This window comes from Oncorhynchus gorbuscha, linkage group LG04 (assembly GCF_021184085.1).
Source record: "Oncorhynchus gorbuscha isolate QuinsamMale2020 ecotype Even-year linkage group LG04, OgorEven_v1.0, whole genome shotgun sequence".
NCBI lineage: Eukaryota > Metazoa > Chordata > Actinopteri > Salmoniformes > Salmonidae > Oncorhynchus > Oncorhynchus gorbuscha.
Window position 1 is genome coordinate 15,341,740 of NC_060176.1, and position 12,867 is coordinate 15,354,606.

Genomic DNA, 12,867 nt, shown 5'->3' on the forward strand with positions numbered 1-12,867 from the left:
ATAAAAAGGCTAACGTTATAGGCCGATGTTTACCCACTCCTAGTGGATTATACACAGTCTATTTATAAGGACTCGGAAGACAAGAATGGCCCACTTCCAGTATCGTGCAAGACCACGCCCCTTGTATAATAAAAAGGCATATTATACATTGTATATTCAGCGAAATTATTCCACGAAAGCAAAATGTGTCTATAAAATCCCCCTTTGAATGTGGTCGCATCGGGCGATTAGCGCTTGCCTTGGCTCTGACGTCAACGAAATTGTCTGCGCTAGGTGAGTCTCGCGCACACTGCCTTCCCTTCCCCTCCTCTCTCTGTCGGTTATTGTGAAGAGATTGAACGATGAGATCGCTCGCGCTCGCTGTCATCAGTGCCGCCCTATAGAGACCCCTCAGCCCCGAGGCTCGAATACAACGACCTCACCCCCCGCTCCAAGAGGGACGGAGCGCAATCCATAGAGGCACAGAGAAAAAACCCTGTTCGGACCCGGCTTCATTTGCCCTCAATCCGGGCCTCATGCTGTAGCAGACTGAACGAGCGAGAGAGAGAGACAAACATACAGATTGAGTCGGCGAGGGACAGGGCGGAATAGAGGAGAAGAAGGGATTGTTCATTCGGCTCTAGACATGGGATGTACACTCAGCGCTGAGGAGCGCGCTGCTCTGGACAGGAGCAAAGCCATCGAGAAAAATCTGAAGGATGATGGAGTCACTGCCGCAAAGGAGGTGAAACTGCTACTGCTTGGTAAGACACCGTTTATAACGGGGCTGCCCGTTCTGCACAGTTCGGTTGATGTTGATGTAGATTGCAGAGAGCCGGGCCGGGGCGGCAAGCGCTCTCCGTGGTCCTGCTGTCATGTCACCCTAAAGACAACCGACTCTCACTCTGCTCTCTATTCCCTTTAGGGGGAGGAGAATCGGGCAAAAGCACCATCGTCAAACAGATGAAGTAAGTGTTGTTTTTTTCTGACATAGGCGTCTTTGACGAGGCCTGAGATTGCGCCTCCCCTGCCCATAGTGAGGCTGAGCCGCTAGCTCCGCCATGTTTCCTCAGAGACCGTACCTCTGCCAGTGATTCGAGCACCTCCTGTAGACGGTAAATCGGAGGCGGTGCTCACGGTCAGTAGCAGGCCGCAGGGGTGCTGTCCACTGATATGGTGCTGAAATTTACCCAGAGGTTTTTCATGTGTCTATCGAAAAAGAGGGAGGGCGAATACATGGGTGTTTGTGTGTGTGTGTGTGTGTGTGTGTGTGTGTGTGTGTGTGTGTGTGTGTGTGTGTGTGTGTGTATTAGTGTGCTCACTACACTACATCTCCATTAGCAAATATCTCTGCTTTAATCTTAATGGCTTTAAGTGCCTGATATCGCTGAGAGTACTTTGCCTATAAAGCGGATTTACTCAGAAAATATGGCATCTAAAACCTCATCTAAACCTTTCCCTTTCTCGTCTAAACCACTCTCTCATCTAAATCACTGTTCTTTTTCTAAACCCTGTTACTCGATTTCTTCTTTAAAGAAGACCTCTGTATCCAGGGCCCAACCGGAAAAGCACATTATATAATATTTTCATGCACATAATAAAACATGACTGTTGCTATGCAGACATCCTCTCAAAAATCCACAATTTAAAAAATGTTGGGTTCAGTGGCTTCACTGTACCTCAGCACACACTCATCTGCCCCACACACACCCTGCTTTTTCCATCACACACACACTCCTCCCTCTACTCCACTCTGTTTCCTTCCATTCTAGCACTCTCTCCATATTTAATTATCCTGGGGGTTCTCCCTAGCGGTACAGACAGTTACCCAAAAGCATCGCTCAGGAGCGGCTTCTGTTGTGAATTACATATGTTACATTGGTTATATTACATAATGCCAGGATCGGGAAAGGGAAAACTGATCCTGGAGCTGAGCTAGCATTGTCTCCTTGTGTGTGTACACAAGTGTGTGCATGTGTGTACTTTTGTATGTATGTATATTGATAATGGTGTGTGTGTGGATGTGCTTACATCCATATGTTTATTTGCTAGAATTTTATTGACACGATAAACCCCTTGAGATACCCTATCGTGTTTTATAAAGGAGTATAATAATAATAATAATAAATATCTCATTCAAAAATCAGTATTAATATGGAGTTGGTCCCCCCCTTTGCTGCTATAACAGCCTCCACTCTTCTGGGAAGGCTTTCCACTATGTTGGAACATTGCTGCAGGGACTTGCTTCCATTCAGCCACGAGCATTAGTGAGGTTGGGTGATTAGGCCTGGCTCGCAGTCGGCGTTCCAATTCATCCCAAAGGTGTTCGGTGGGGTTGAGCTCATTATTCCATTATTCCTCCTCCACCAAACTTTACAGTGGGCACTATGCATTGGGGCAGGTAGCGTTCTGCCAAATGGTGAAGAGTGATTTATCTCTCCAGAGAACGCATTTCCACTGCTCCAGAGTCCAATGTCGGTGAGCTTTACATTACTTCAGCCAATGCTTGGCATTGCACATGGTGATCTTAGGCTTGAGTGCGGCTGCTCGGCCATGGAAACCCATTTCATGAAGCTCATGACAAACATGTATTGTGCTGACGTTGCTTCCAGAGGCAGTTTGGAACTCAGTAGTGAATGTTGCAACCGAGGAAAGATGATTTTTATGTGTTACGCGCTTCAGCACTCGGTCGGTCCCATTTTGTGAGGTTGTGAGGCCTACCACTTCGCGGCTGAGCCGTTGTTGCTCCTAGACGTTTCTACTTCACAATAACAGCACTTACAGTTGACCAGGGCAGAGGAAATTTGACGAAACGGACTTGTTGGAAAGGTGGCATCCTACAACGGTGCCATGTTGAAAGTCACTGAGCTCTTCAGTACGGGCCAATCTATTGCCAATGCTTGCCTATGGAGATTACATGGCAGTGTGTTCAATTTTATACACCTGTCAGCAATGGGTGTGGCTGAAATAGCTGAATCCACTAATTTGAAGGGATGTCCACATACTTTTGGCCATGTAGTGTAGCTGCGAGCAACAATGAACTGGGTTCTCAGGATGACAGAAAGGACACAAGATCATTGTGGATTTACAGTGATTTAAATACACAAATAAAAACAGATTTTTGATTTGTCAATAACTCGGCCATCTTTTGATCTTTTCTCAAACTTAGTTAAAGAAAGTACTATGGGCCTACATTTCAAATTTAGTGTAAGTTGGTCCTATGGTTCATAAATAGAAGATATTTGAAGTATTTTTAGCATATTTTAGCATTTTAGTGTATGTGCTAATATGCATCTACAGGTAGCCATCTTTGAAGTGTTATTTTCTCATACTCGTTAGGGACTATTGTGATGAGTCCAAAAACCACATTTGGAGTGAATTTGATTTTTAGTCCATGAGAAGATTTTTTTTGTGATTATTTTAAGCATTAGCATTACATAGTCAAAAAGTTAATTGTTAATAGTTTCCTTCTTTTTTAAAGATCTCAATGCCAAAGTTAACATGGTTCATCATATTAATGTCTTTGCTGACTATAAAAGTTTCAAATAGATAGGTCATTGTGAAGTGGATTTATTGATAACTCAGCCATCACTTAACCAATCCCTTAGGTTATCTCAAAGTAAGGACACGCAAGAGTACTTTTTTAAAAGGTTTTCACAAATTTCCACGATGGAGGAAAACCTATCCCAAAGGACCTTATGGGTCCTTGTGGCAAATTTGTTCAGCTTGCGGAAAGACACCTACATGCAAAGATTCAAGTGTTGATGTCAAACAGGTGGCGGATTTGAGGGTTTAAGAGAGACTGCTTATAACAGCATCACCTACAGGCCAATCGGTGCCATTGTAACAGTGTAGCTTCCATCCCTCTCCTCGCCCCGAACCAGGGACCCTCTGCACACATCAACAACTGCCTCACACGAAGCATCGTTACCCATCGCTCCACAAAATTCGCAGCCCTTGCAGAGCAAGGGGAACAACTACTTTCACGTCTCAGAGCGAGTGACGTCACCGATTGAAATGCTATTAGTGCTCACCCCGCTAACCATTTCACACTGGTTACACTCACCCCCCTTTGACCTCCTCCTTTTCCGCAGCAACCAGTGATCCGGGTCACGGCACCAATGTAACAGTGTAGCTTCCGTTCCTATCCTCGTCCCTACCTGGGCTCGAACCAGGGACCCTCTGCACACATTAACAACTGCCTCCGACAAAGCATCGTTACCCATCACTCCACAAAAGGCGTGGCCCTTGCAGAGCAAGGGGAACAACTACTTCAAGGTCTCAGAGCGAATGACGTCACCGATTGAAATGCTATTAGCGTACACCCCGCTAACGAGCTAGCCATTTCACACCGGTTACACTATTTTCTTTGACCAAGTTAATCATGGACTAATTTTTCTGTGTGCCAAATTAGAAAAAAGTGTGTGTGTGTGTGTTTGTATGTAGCAAGGTACATTGATAATGGTATACAGCAATCTGTATTATTTAAAACCAACACTTTAATTATTCAAAAACAAGAATGTTTTAATAGAACTTGATCATAGTGTACCAGTACAGACTGGCAAAGTGGTACACACACATTTAAGAAAGGCACATACTGAGGAAGGCTATACAGCTTGAACATCTATGAAAATACAAATTTATATAAGAAAAGGTAATTGAAAAAATATGTTACATAATGTGTGAACCACCTTACTTTGTAAGAATAAGATCTTCATACCTATGGACTATGCACCTTTTGAAGTCAATGGTATACCTCTGAAGTTTATTACAGTCTAGGCTGGTGTAATGGATTTATAATCCGATCCTCAATATCAGAGCATTTCACGTCAATGTTGTTTTAAGAGTGGTTTAAATGTACAGACCACCTTTGTCATTACAAATCTGAAACCTAAAGTGGCTGTATTGGCTGCTGCTGATGCTGCTGAGGTGTGAGTGTTTGTGTGTGAAAGAGAGAAGAAAAGAGAAGAGGGGTGGCAGCCAGTGATGTGCTGTGTGTATTTGGGTGTGTGCTAAGGAGCAGGCACTGCTTGATACTCAGAGCTCAGAGACAACCCTGTTCTTGGTCACATGCACACGCGTACACATGCACACGCGTACACATGCACATACACTAAAGCGTCTGCTGAAATGTGGGTTCACTGAAGTGTGAATGTTTGTGTGTGTGCGCTCATGCATGCACACTTAGCCTACGTACAGTATGTGTGTGGGTGTTATTTTGTATGTGTTCTGATGTGTGTGTGTGTATGCAGGATTATCCATGAGGATGGCTTTTCTGGGGATGATGTGAAGCAGTATAAGCCTGTGGTCTACAGCAACACCATCCAGAGTTTGGCTGCCGTCCTCCGAGCTATGGACTCTCTGGGCATCGAGTACGCAGACAAGGACAGAAAGGTGGGTACATGCTCCCTGCACAGGGCAGGGTTCATCATAGTATACAACCAATGGCCCTTTCAAAATCTTACTTCAAAGTGCACTGCACTGAAATCCTCAATGAGGACTCTGTTCTCCTCAATGAGGATTCCAGTGGGGCATGGTGGTACACATTCAGGAATTCAGCTATACAGTGGGGCAAAAAGTATTTAGTCAGCCACCAATTGTGCAAGTTCTCCCACTTAAAAAGATGATAGAGGCCTGTAATTTTCATCATAGGTACACTTCAACTATGACAGACAAAATTAGGGGGAAAAATCCAGAAAATCACATTGTAGGATTTTTAATGAATTTATTTGCAAATTATGGTGGAAAATAAGTATTTGGTCAATAACAAAAGTTTATCTCAATACTTTGTTATATACCCTTTGTTGGCAATGACAAAGGTTAAACGTTTTCTGTAAGTCTTCACAAGGTTTTCACACACTGTTGCTGGTATTTTGGCCCATTCTTCCATGCAGATCTCCTCTAGAGCATGTTTTGGGGCTGTTGCTGGGCAACACGGACTTTCAACTCCCTCCAAAGATTTTCTATGGGGTTGAGATCTGGAGACTGGCTAGGCCACTCCAGGACCTTGAAATGCTTCTTACGAAGCCACTCCTTCGTTGCCCGGGCGGTGTGTTTGGGATCATTGTCATGCTGAAAGACCCAGCCACGTTTCATCTTCAATGCCCTTGCTGATCTCACGATACATGGCCCCATTCATTCTTTCCTTTACACGGATCAGTCGTCCTGGTCCCTTTGCAGAAAAACAGCCCCAAAGCATGATGTTTCCACCCCCATGCTTCACAGTAGGTATGGTGTTCTTTGGTTGCAACTCAGCATTATTTGTCCTCCAAACACGACGAGTTGAGTTTTTACCAAAAAGTTATATTTTGGTTTCATCTAACCATATGACATTCTCACAATCTTCTTCTGGATCATCCAAATGCTCTCTAGCAAACTTCAGACGGGCCTGGACATGTACTGGCTTAAGCAGGGGGACACATCTGGCACTGCAGGATTTGAGTCCCTGGTGGCGTAGTGTGTTACTGATGGTAGGCGTTGTTACTTTGGTCCCAGCTCTCTGCAGGTCATTCACTAGGTCCCCCCGTGTGGTTCTGGGATTTTTGCTCATCGTTCTTGTGATCATTTTGACCTCACGGGGTGAGATCTTGCGTGGAGCCCCAGATCGAGGGAGATTATCAGTGGTCTTGTATGTCTTCCATTTCCTAATAATTGCTCCCACAGTTGATTTCTTCAAACCAAGCTGGTTACCTATTGCAGATTCAGTCTTCCCAGCCTGGTGCAGGTCTACAATTTTGTTTCTGGTGTCCTTTGACAGCTCTTTGGTCTTGGCCATAGTGGAGTTTGGAGTGTGACTGTTTGAGGTTGTGGACAGGTGTCTTTTATACTGATAACAAGTACAAACAGGTGCCATTAATGCAGGTAACGAGTGGAGGACAGAGGAGCCTCTTAAAGAAGAAGTTACAGGTCTGTGAGAGCCAGAAATCCTGCTTGTTACTTATTTTCCACCATAATTTGCAAATAAATTCATAACAAATCTTACAATATGATTCTCTGGATTTTTTGTCTCCTTTTGTCTGTCATAGTTGAAGTGTACCTATGATGAAAATTACAGGCCTCTCCAATCTTTTTAAGTGGGAGAAATTGCACAAGTGGTGGCTGACTAAATACTTTTTTGCCCCACTGTATAGTCTTCAGCTCATATGTGTGTTAATACATCTATGCACATGTTTTTGTTTGTGTATGTGTGCTTGTGTATGTGTGTGCTTACATATATCTTTGTACATAATATCTTATGTATGTGTGTCCAGGCGGATGCTAAGCTGGTGTGTGATGTGGTCACTCGTATGGAGGACACAGAGCCCTACTCAGCAGAGCTGCTGACAGCTATGAAGCGTCTGTGGGCCGATGCCGGGACCCAGGAGTGTTTCAACAGGGCCAGGGAGTACCAGCTCAATGACTCCGCTGCCTAGTGAGTCCACACTAAGGGTCAAACATATCAGAATGCATGTAACTTGAAATTAGGCACAATTCATGCTTTGACGTCAATGAGAGATTTGTGAGAAAGTTCCACTTACATAACATACATAAACTGAAAATTGGAATTAGCTACCTGTTCTTGAACAGTAACACAGTGCAAAGGTTAGTATTTGAAGTGGTTAGTCTTTACAGTGCAAAGGTTAGTCTTTGCACTGTATTTTTGAAGCTCTACACTCTTAGAAAAAAGGGTTCCAAAAGGGTTCTTCGGCTGTCCCCATAGGAAAACCCTTTTTGGTTTCAGGTAGAACACTTTTGGGTTCCATGTAGAGCCATCTGAGGAAAGGGTTCGACTTGGAACCAAAAGGGTTTTACCTGGAACCAAAAAGGGTTCTTCAAAGGGTTTTCCTACGAGGACAGCCGAAGAACCCTTTTAGATTCTAGATGGTACCTTTTCCCCCATTTCCCCCTCTCCTTCCTTCTTTCTCTCATTAGCTACCTGGACAGTTTAGACCGTATTGGTGCTGCTGACTACCAGCCCACCGAGCAGGATATCCTGAGAACTCGGGTCAAGACCACTGGCATCGTGGAGACCCATTTCACCTTCAAAAACCTGCACTTTAGGTTAGACCCGCCACACACACATAGATTTACACATACAGTACACAACCAGTCCAGTCTATTTGTTTGTAGCATATTTGTATTGTATGTTATGGTACGTTTATAACTCATGTTTCTTTCAGGCTGTTTGATGTTGGAGGTCAGAGGTCAGAGAGAAAGAAGTGGATTCACTGCTTTGAGGATGTGACAGCCATTATCTTCTGTGTGGCGCTAAGTGGCTATGATCAGGTTCTGCATGAGGATGAAACCACTGTAAGTACTTCACACACACTTCATACTAGTCACAAACACACCACACATATTCTCAGACATGCATCTCATCTGTCTGATTTGGTATTTTCTGCAGAATCGCATGCACGAGTCCCTCATGCTCTTCGACTCTATCTGTAACAACAAGTTCTTCATCGACACCTCCATCATCCTCTTCCTCAACAAGAAGGATCTGTTCGAGGAGAAGATTAAGAAGTCACCACTGAGTATCTGTTTCCCTGAATATACTGGTAAGACTTCCCTCCAGTCTGCATATACACAAACTCAGACAGACACACATGCAGAACAGATGGTTGTAAGCCTCTCTCACTCTCTGGCGCTGTATCTCTCTTCCTCTCCCACTCTTCTTTCTCCTCTCTCTCGCCCTCACCCACCTTTCCTCCCAATCCCCCCATAGGTGCTAACACTTATGATGATGCTACCGCATACATTCAGGTGCAATTTGAGAGTAAGAGCCGTTCGCCCAACAAGGAGATCTACTGTCACCTGACCTGTGCCACTGACACAGGAAACATCCAGGTAGTGTTTGACGCAGTCACTGACATCATCATCGCCAACAACCTGAGGGGGTGTGGCTTATACTGAGGCCTAGCCCTGCACAGAGGTTGCATTAGAGGGCGTGAGGTGGTTAATAATAATAATAATTTTGATGATATTAAAAGGCATAATTATGTAAATCTACACGTCCAAAGGGACCCAAAGAGCTGCCGCCAGACACCACGACGGATTCTTTGCCATGTTCTGTTCCTCTATTCCTTTTTTTAATTTCAGAATTCCACCACCCCTCTTTTGTTTATTTGTAATCAACTTGTGTTTCCTACTGAATGTCTTTCATGTTTTGTTGTTGATTGTATGAACAACTGTAAGATGTGAATCAGAAAAGGGACAGTCCAAGGGGTATATTCTGTTTTCGTGCCATGTTTCGCAACAAATGAGATAGAAATGTTATGCATAGAGAGGAGAAGGTCCTCTTTTCCTTGTGATAGAGATTTGTGTCAGTTCTATACATTACATCTCTATCTGCAACATCCAGAACATTGAGCCACGATGAATGTACCCCTTGGTGCTCCGTTTGCAGAGGTGATGTTGTGCTCTACGTGATGATGTAATAGGGGAGGTACTGGTGGCTGGGGCTCGTAGTGGGGGTTCTGTCCAGCGTTGGATAGAACCCCCCCTCTCTGTTGGACTCACACAGGGCTGCTCTACATGAGCTCCTTCTGCTCTGTTTTATTCCTCTCTCTTTCAAACATCCAGAAGGGGGGGCCGTTCTGTTTGTGTGGCAGGCTCTGCCATTGGTCTCCTGCAGTGTGATGAAATGCCTCTCAGCCAATGATATATCTGTCGGGAAAGTGTGATATCAGTGCCAACCTTCTGAGCATGACAGATAGGGGAATAGAATTAGAGATCATCAATCACTTTCACACTATCTTTACAATATAATGTAATTGAAGGGATGCGTACGCTTTATTATCATCAAATTATTTATGCATTTTATTTCAACCTCATGCCCTCCATGCTTCCTCCTACCTCCTAGAATCCCGTGCCACATATTTATTTCCTGTCCTGTCAGACCGGTGGAACACCACTTCCTGTCTCAGTCTCAGAGGGTCTAGAGCTGCTCGGATGGACCATCTCAAATGTCACCTCCCATGTAGCGTACTACTTCTTCAAAAGTAGTACATAATATGGGGAATAGATTAGCATTTTAGACTTGTCCACTGGTCAGTGATGTATCATATGGTTGTCTCCTGGTCTCCTTTCACTTATCACTTATCACTGAGATGAAAGGACTGGACAGGTTTCCACCGTGTTGTTTTCACTCACTAGTCCTTACAGATTTGTAGTTTTAGGAGAGGACAGCCACAGACCACTGACCAGTCTCTCTGCTTGTTCAAAAGGGTCTTCCTGGGTGCTCTTTATGTAATAAAACAATATGTGAATGCTCAGTTATTTGGAAGTTGAGGTAATTTGTAGATTAGATAAGCCACACAGTGCTTAGCTCAGGATGACCCTTCTGAGCAAGCATGCTGAATTCCAAATCGATTCATACTACCCCCTCTAGGAATTCCTGTAGATTTGAAAGGATTTGATTGGTTTAACCTTTTCATGTCCATAATGGAAATGTATAATATGTTCTCTAAGTTTATTGATGGACAAATCTGAAGATTTTATTTACATCTGCCACAGAGTTTGTCTACAACAATGTGGTTTTGATATTGTACTATATTTAGTCTTTGGACACATGGGGTTACTGGTTTTTTTCATGAATCAAGTCCTATAAATACATGTTCAAATTATCAGATCTTTTACATTTTTGACATGTAGATTGTCCTGACCAATATATATATATATATATGAAAACAATACCTAAGGAAATCCACACACACACCCCTAGAGTGCATGCATCAAATGCAAGTCAATAGAAACTGGAGAGTGAGTGATTTTACAGTATTGTCCCTCTTTCTCAGATCTTAAACATGTTCACATCTTAATAATTTTTGCTATATAGATTGTCTAGACCAATATATAAATATAAAAACAATATCTAAAGAAGTCCACACACACTCCTATAGTATATTATACAGCATAAGCAAATCCAATGTAAGTCAATGGCGAGTGAGTCCTGCTACAGCATTCTCCCTCTTTCTCTCCCTGTCACAAGCACACGCCTGTGTATACACACCACAGACATCAATGCACACCTGTGTTTGTGTGTGTGTGGGTATGTCTGTGGTATGTGTGTGTGTGATAAAATTACTCCATTGAATTTGCTTATACTGCATGTACTCTAGGGTTGTGTGTGTGAGAGTGAGTGGATTTCTTTCAATATTGTTTTCATATTTATATTGGTCCGGACAATCTATATACCAAAAATGATTAAGATCTGATCATTTGAACATGTATTCACATGACATGATTAGTGTAATATGTAAAATACAGTAACCCCATGTGTCCAAAAACTAAATATAGTACGATACAGAAACGGCTGTAGTTCACAAACGAGTTGAATCATCTATTTGGCATATTTGGGCTTAAACGGGTCAAAGAACAATACTTTATGCTTTTAAACTATACAATTCTGAGATGTATTTCAAAATACATATGCTGAAGTCATTTTAATGATTATTATTGTCACAAAACCCCAATTTTGGAGGTATGATAGAAAATGACAATCTTAAAACGTCAATGTGGCCTGTCTAGACACTTGTACTATGTTATCACTAAATGTAATGCATTTACACCAAATAGAATTTGTTCAGTGGCACATTTTGATATTGTACTAAATATAGTACATGGAGGTGAATGGGTTAGACAATATGGTAATTGTGTCACCTTCTCTTCCGATTGAGTGGGTGGTATTTTTGACAAATTGCTATATATATATATATATATATATATATATATATATATATATAAATATATATATACACACACAATTGTTTTAGATCTACAGGTGTGCCCAAGCAGCAGGGGCTGGGGTAGAGTTGGAATTCAGCAGCAGTCTCTCAGTGGGGAGTTTGGGTTAACCCTAACCCCTTCCCATCTGACCTCTTAACCCTGAGCAGGCCACAGTCAAACCCCGGCTGTCACGTTCTTTCTTTTCACAGAGGAAAAGTACCTGTGCACCTGAAGATACATCCTCTCCCTCTATCACATGTCGTTCCTCATTTCTCTCAATCCCCCTTTCCATTTTCACCTTATACACCGTACTGTATATATATGATTATACCAGATTTCGTTTTTTTTTACTGTGAATGCTTTTGTTCTGCACCCCTTCCTTCTCCGTAGTTTATTGGTTGCTCTCTCATGTGGAATGTTTGTGCTGAGCCAATCGAATGTTGTGTTTACATTAAAGCCACTTTTCCTAACTATTCCCGCAGCCATATTGAGTATCTTTTTCACCTCTGTCTTTCTCCCAGTGCTTAGTTTGAAATCAACCCAAAGCTCTTCTCATATTCTCATTGATCTGAAATGATCGGATGGGTGCAATATGGTAAAAGCTCCATTGACTCTTATGGTTGGATCGGTGGACTTTCCTCCATGCTGCCTACATGTCTAGTCGTCTCAGATCTACCAGAAGCGTCCAGGGTTATATTTCAGACTGAAAACAGGTCTTCTATGCCTCATGAGAGCATAAGGCCTAGATTCAATCCGATCTGCGTTATAGCGCCATTGACATATGAAGATCATTTCCGATTGAGCAGACATATACAGCGTTTACAGTGAATGCAATCTCCACAAGAACATTGCCTTTAAAGGTGCATGGCCAAAAATGGCAGATTGGATTGAATCAAGCCCTAAGACTTTGCCATCTCCATATGTATGGAACATCATGTCAGGAAATATTGGAAAGTAGCAGCTATCAACAGAATTACATTTTCTAAGATCATGGTCTATCTTCTAGATTAGACTTTGTCATCAGTTAAAATGTGTTATTTATATATTGAATGATGAGTCTAGATCAGCCGTCTGACCTGGTTCTGTTAGTTTGATGGATTCTATGTTAATTACTGGGTCATTTCAGTGTCAGAAAACATAGGCACACCACTCTCCACCAGAGAGTATAGCTCTCGTCTGTCC

General features: G+C 42.8%; 1 protein-coding gene across 1 annotated transcript; it reads left to right on the forward strand.

Moving 5' to 3' along the window:
* Positions 1–268: 268 nt before the first annotated feature.
* Positions 269–12,158, forward strand: LOC124033726 (guanine nucleotide-binding protein G(o) subunit alpha-like). The gene is made up of 8 exons (XM_046345928.1): positions 269–743; positions 905–947; positions 5,232–5,373; positions 7,230–7,390; positions 7,891–8,019; positions 8,139–8,268; positions 8,363–8,516; positions 8,684–12,158. Exons 1-8 carry the CDS (start codon positions 626–628, stop codon positions 8,869–8,871), a joined length of 1,065 nt encoding a protein of 354 aa, XP_046201884.1. The 5' UTR covers positions 269–625; the 3' UTR covers positions 8,872–12,158.
* The last annotated feature ends 709 nt before the right edge of the window (positions 12,159–12,867 follow it).

Coding starts and splice junctions, on each gene's coding strand:
- LOC124033726 (XM_046345928.1), top strand. CDS start 626: ATGGGATGTACACTCAGCGCTGAGGAGCGCGCTGCTCTGGACAGGAGC. Junction 744..904: donor GGTGAAACTGCTACTGCTTG/GTAAGACACCGT, acceptor TATTCCCTTTAG/GGGGAGGAGAATCGGGCAAA. Junction 5,374..7,229: donor ACGCAGACAAGGACAGAAAG/GTGGGTACATGC, acceptor ATGTGTGTCCAG/GCGGATGCTAAGCTGGTGTG.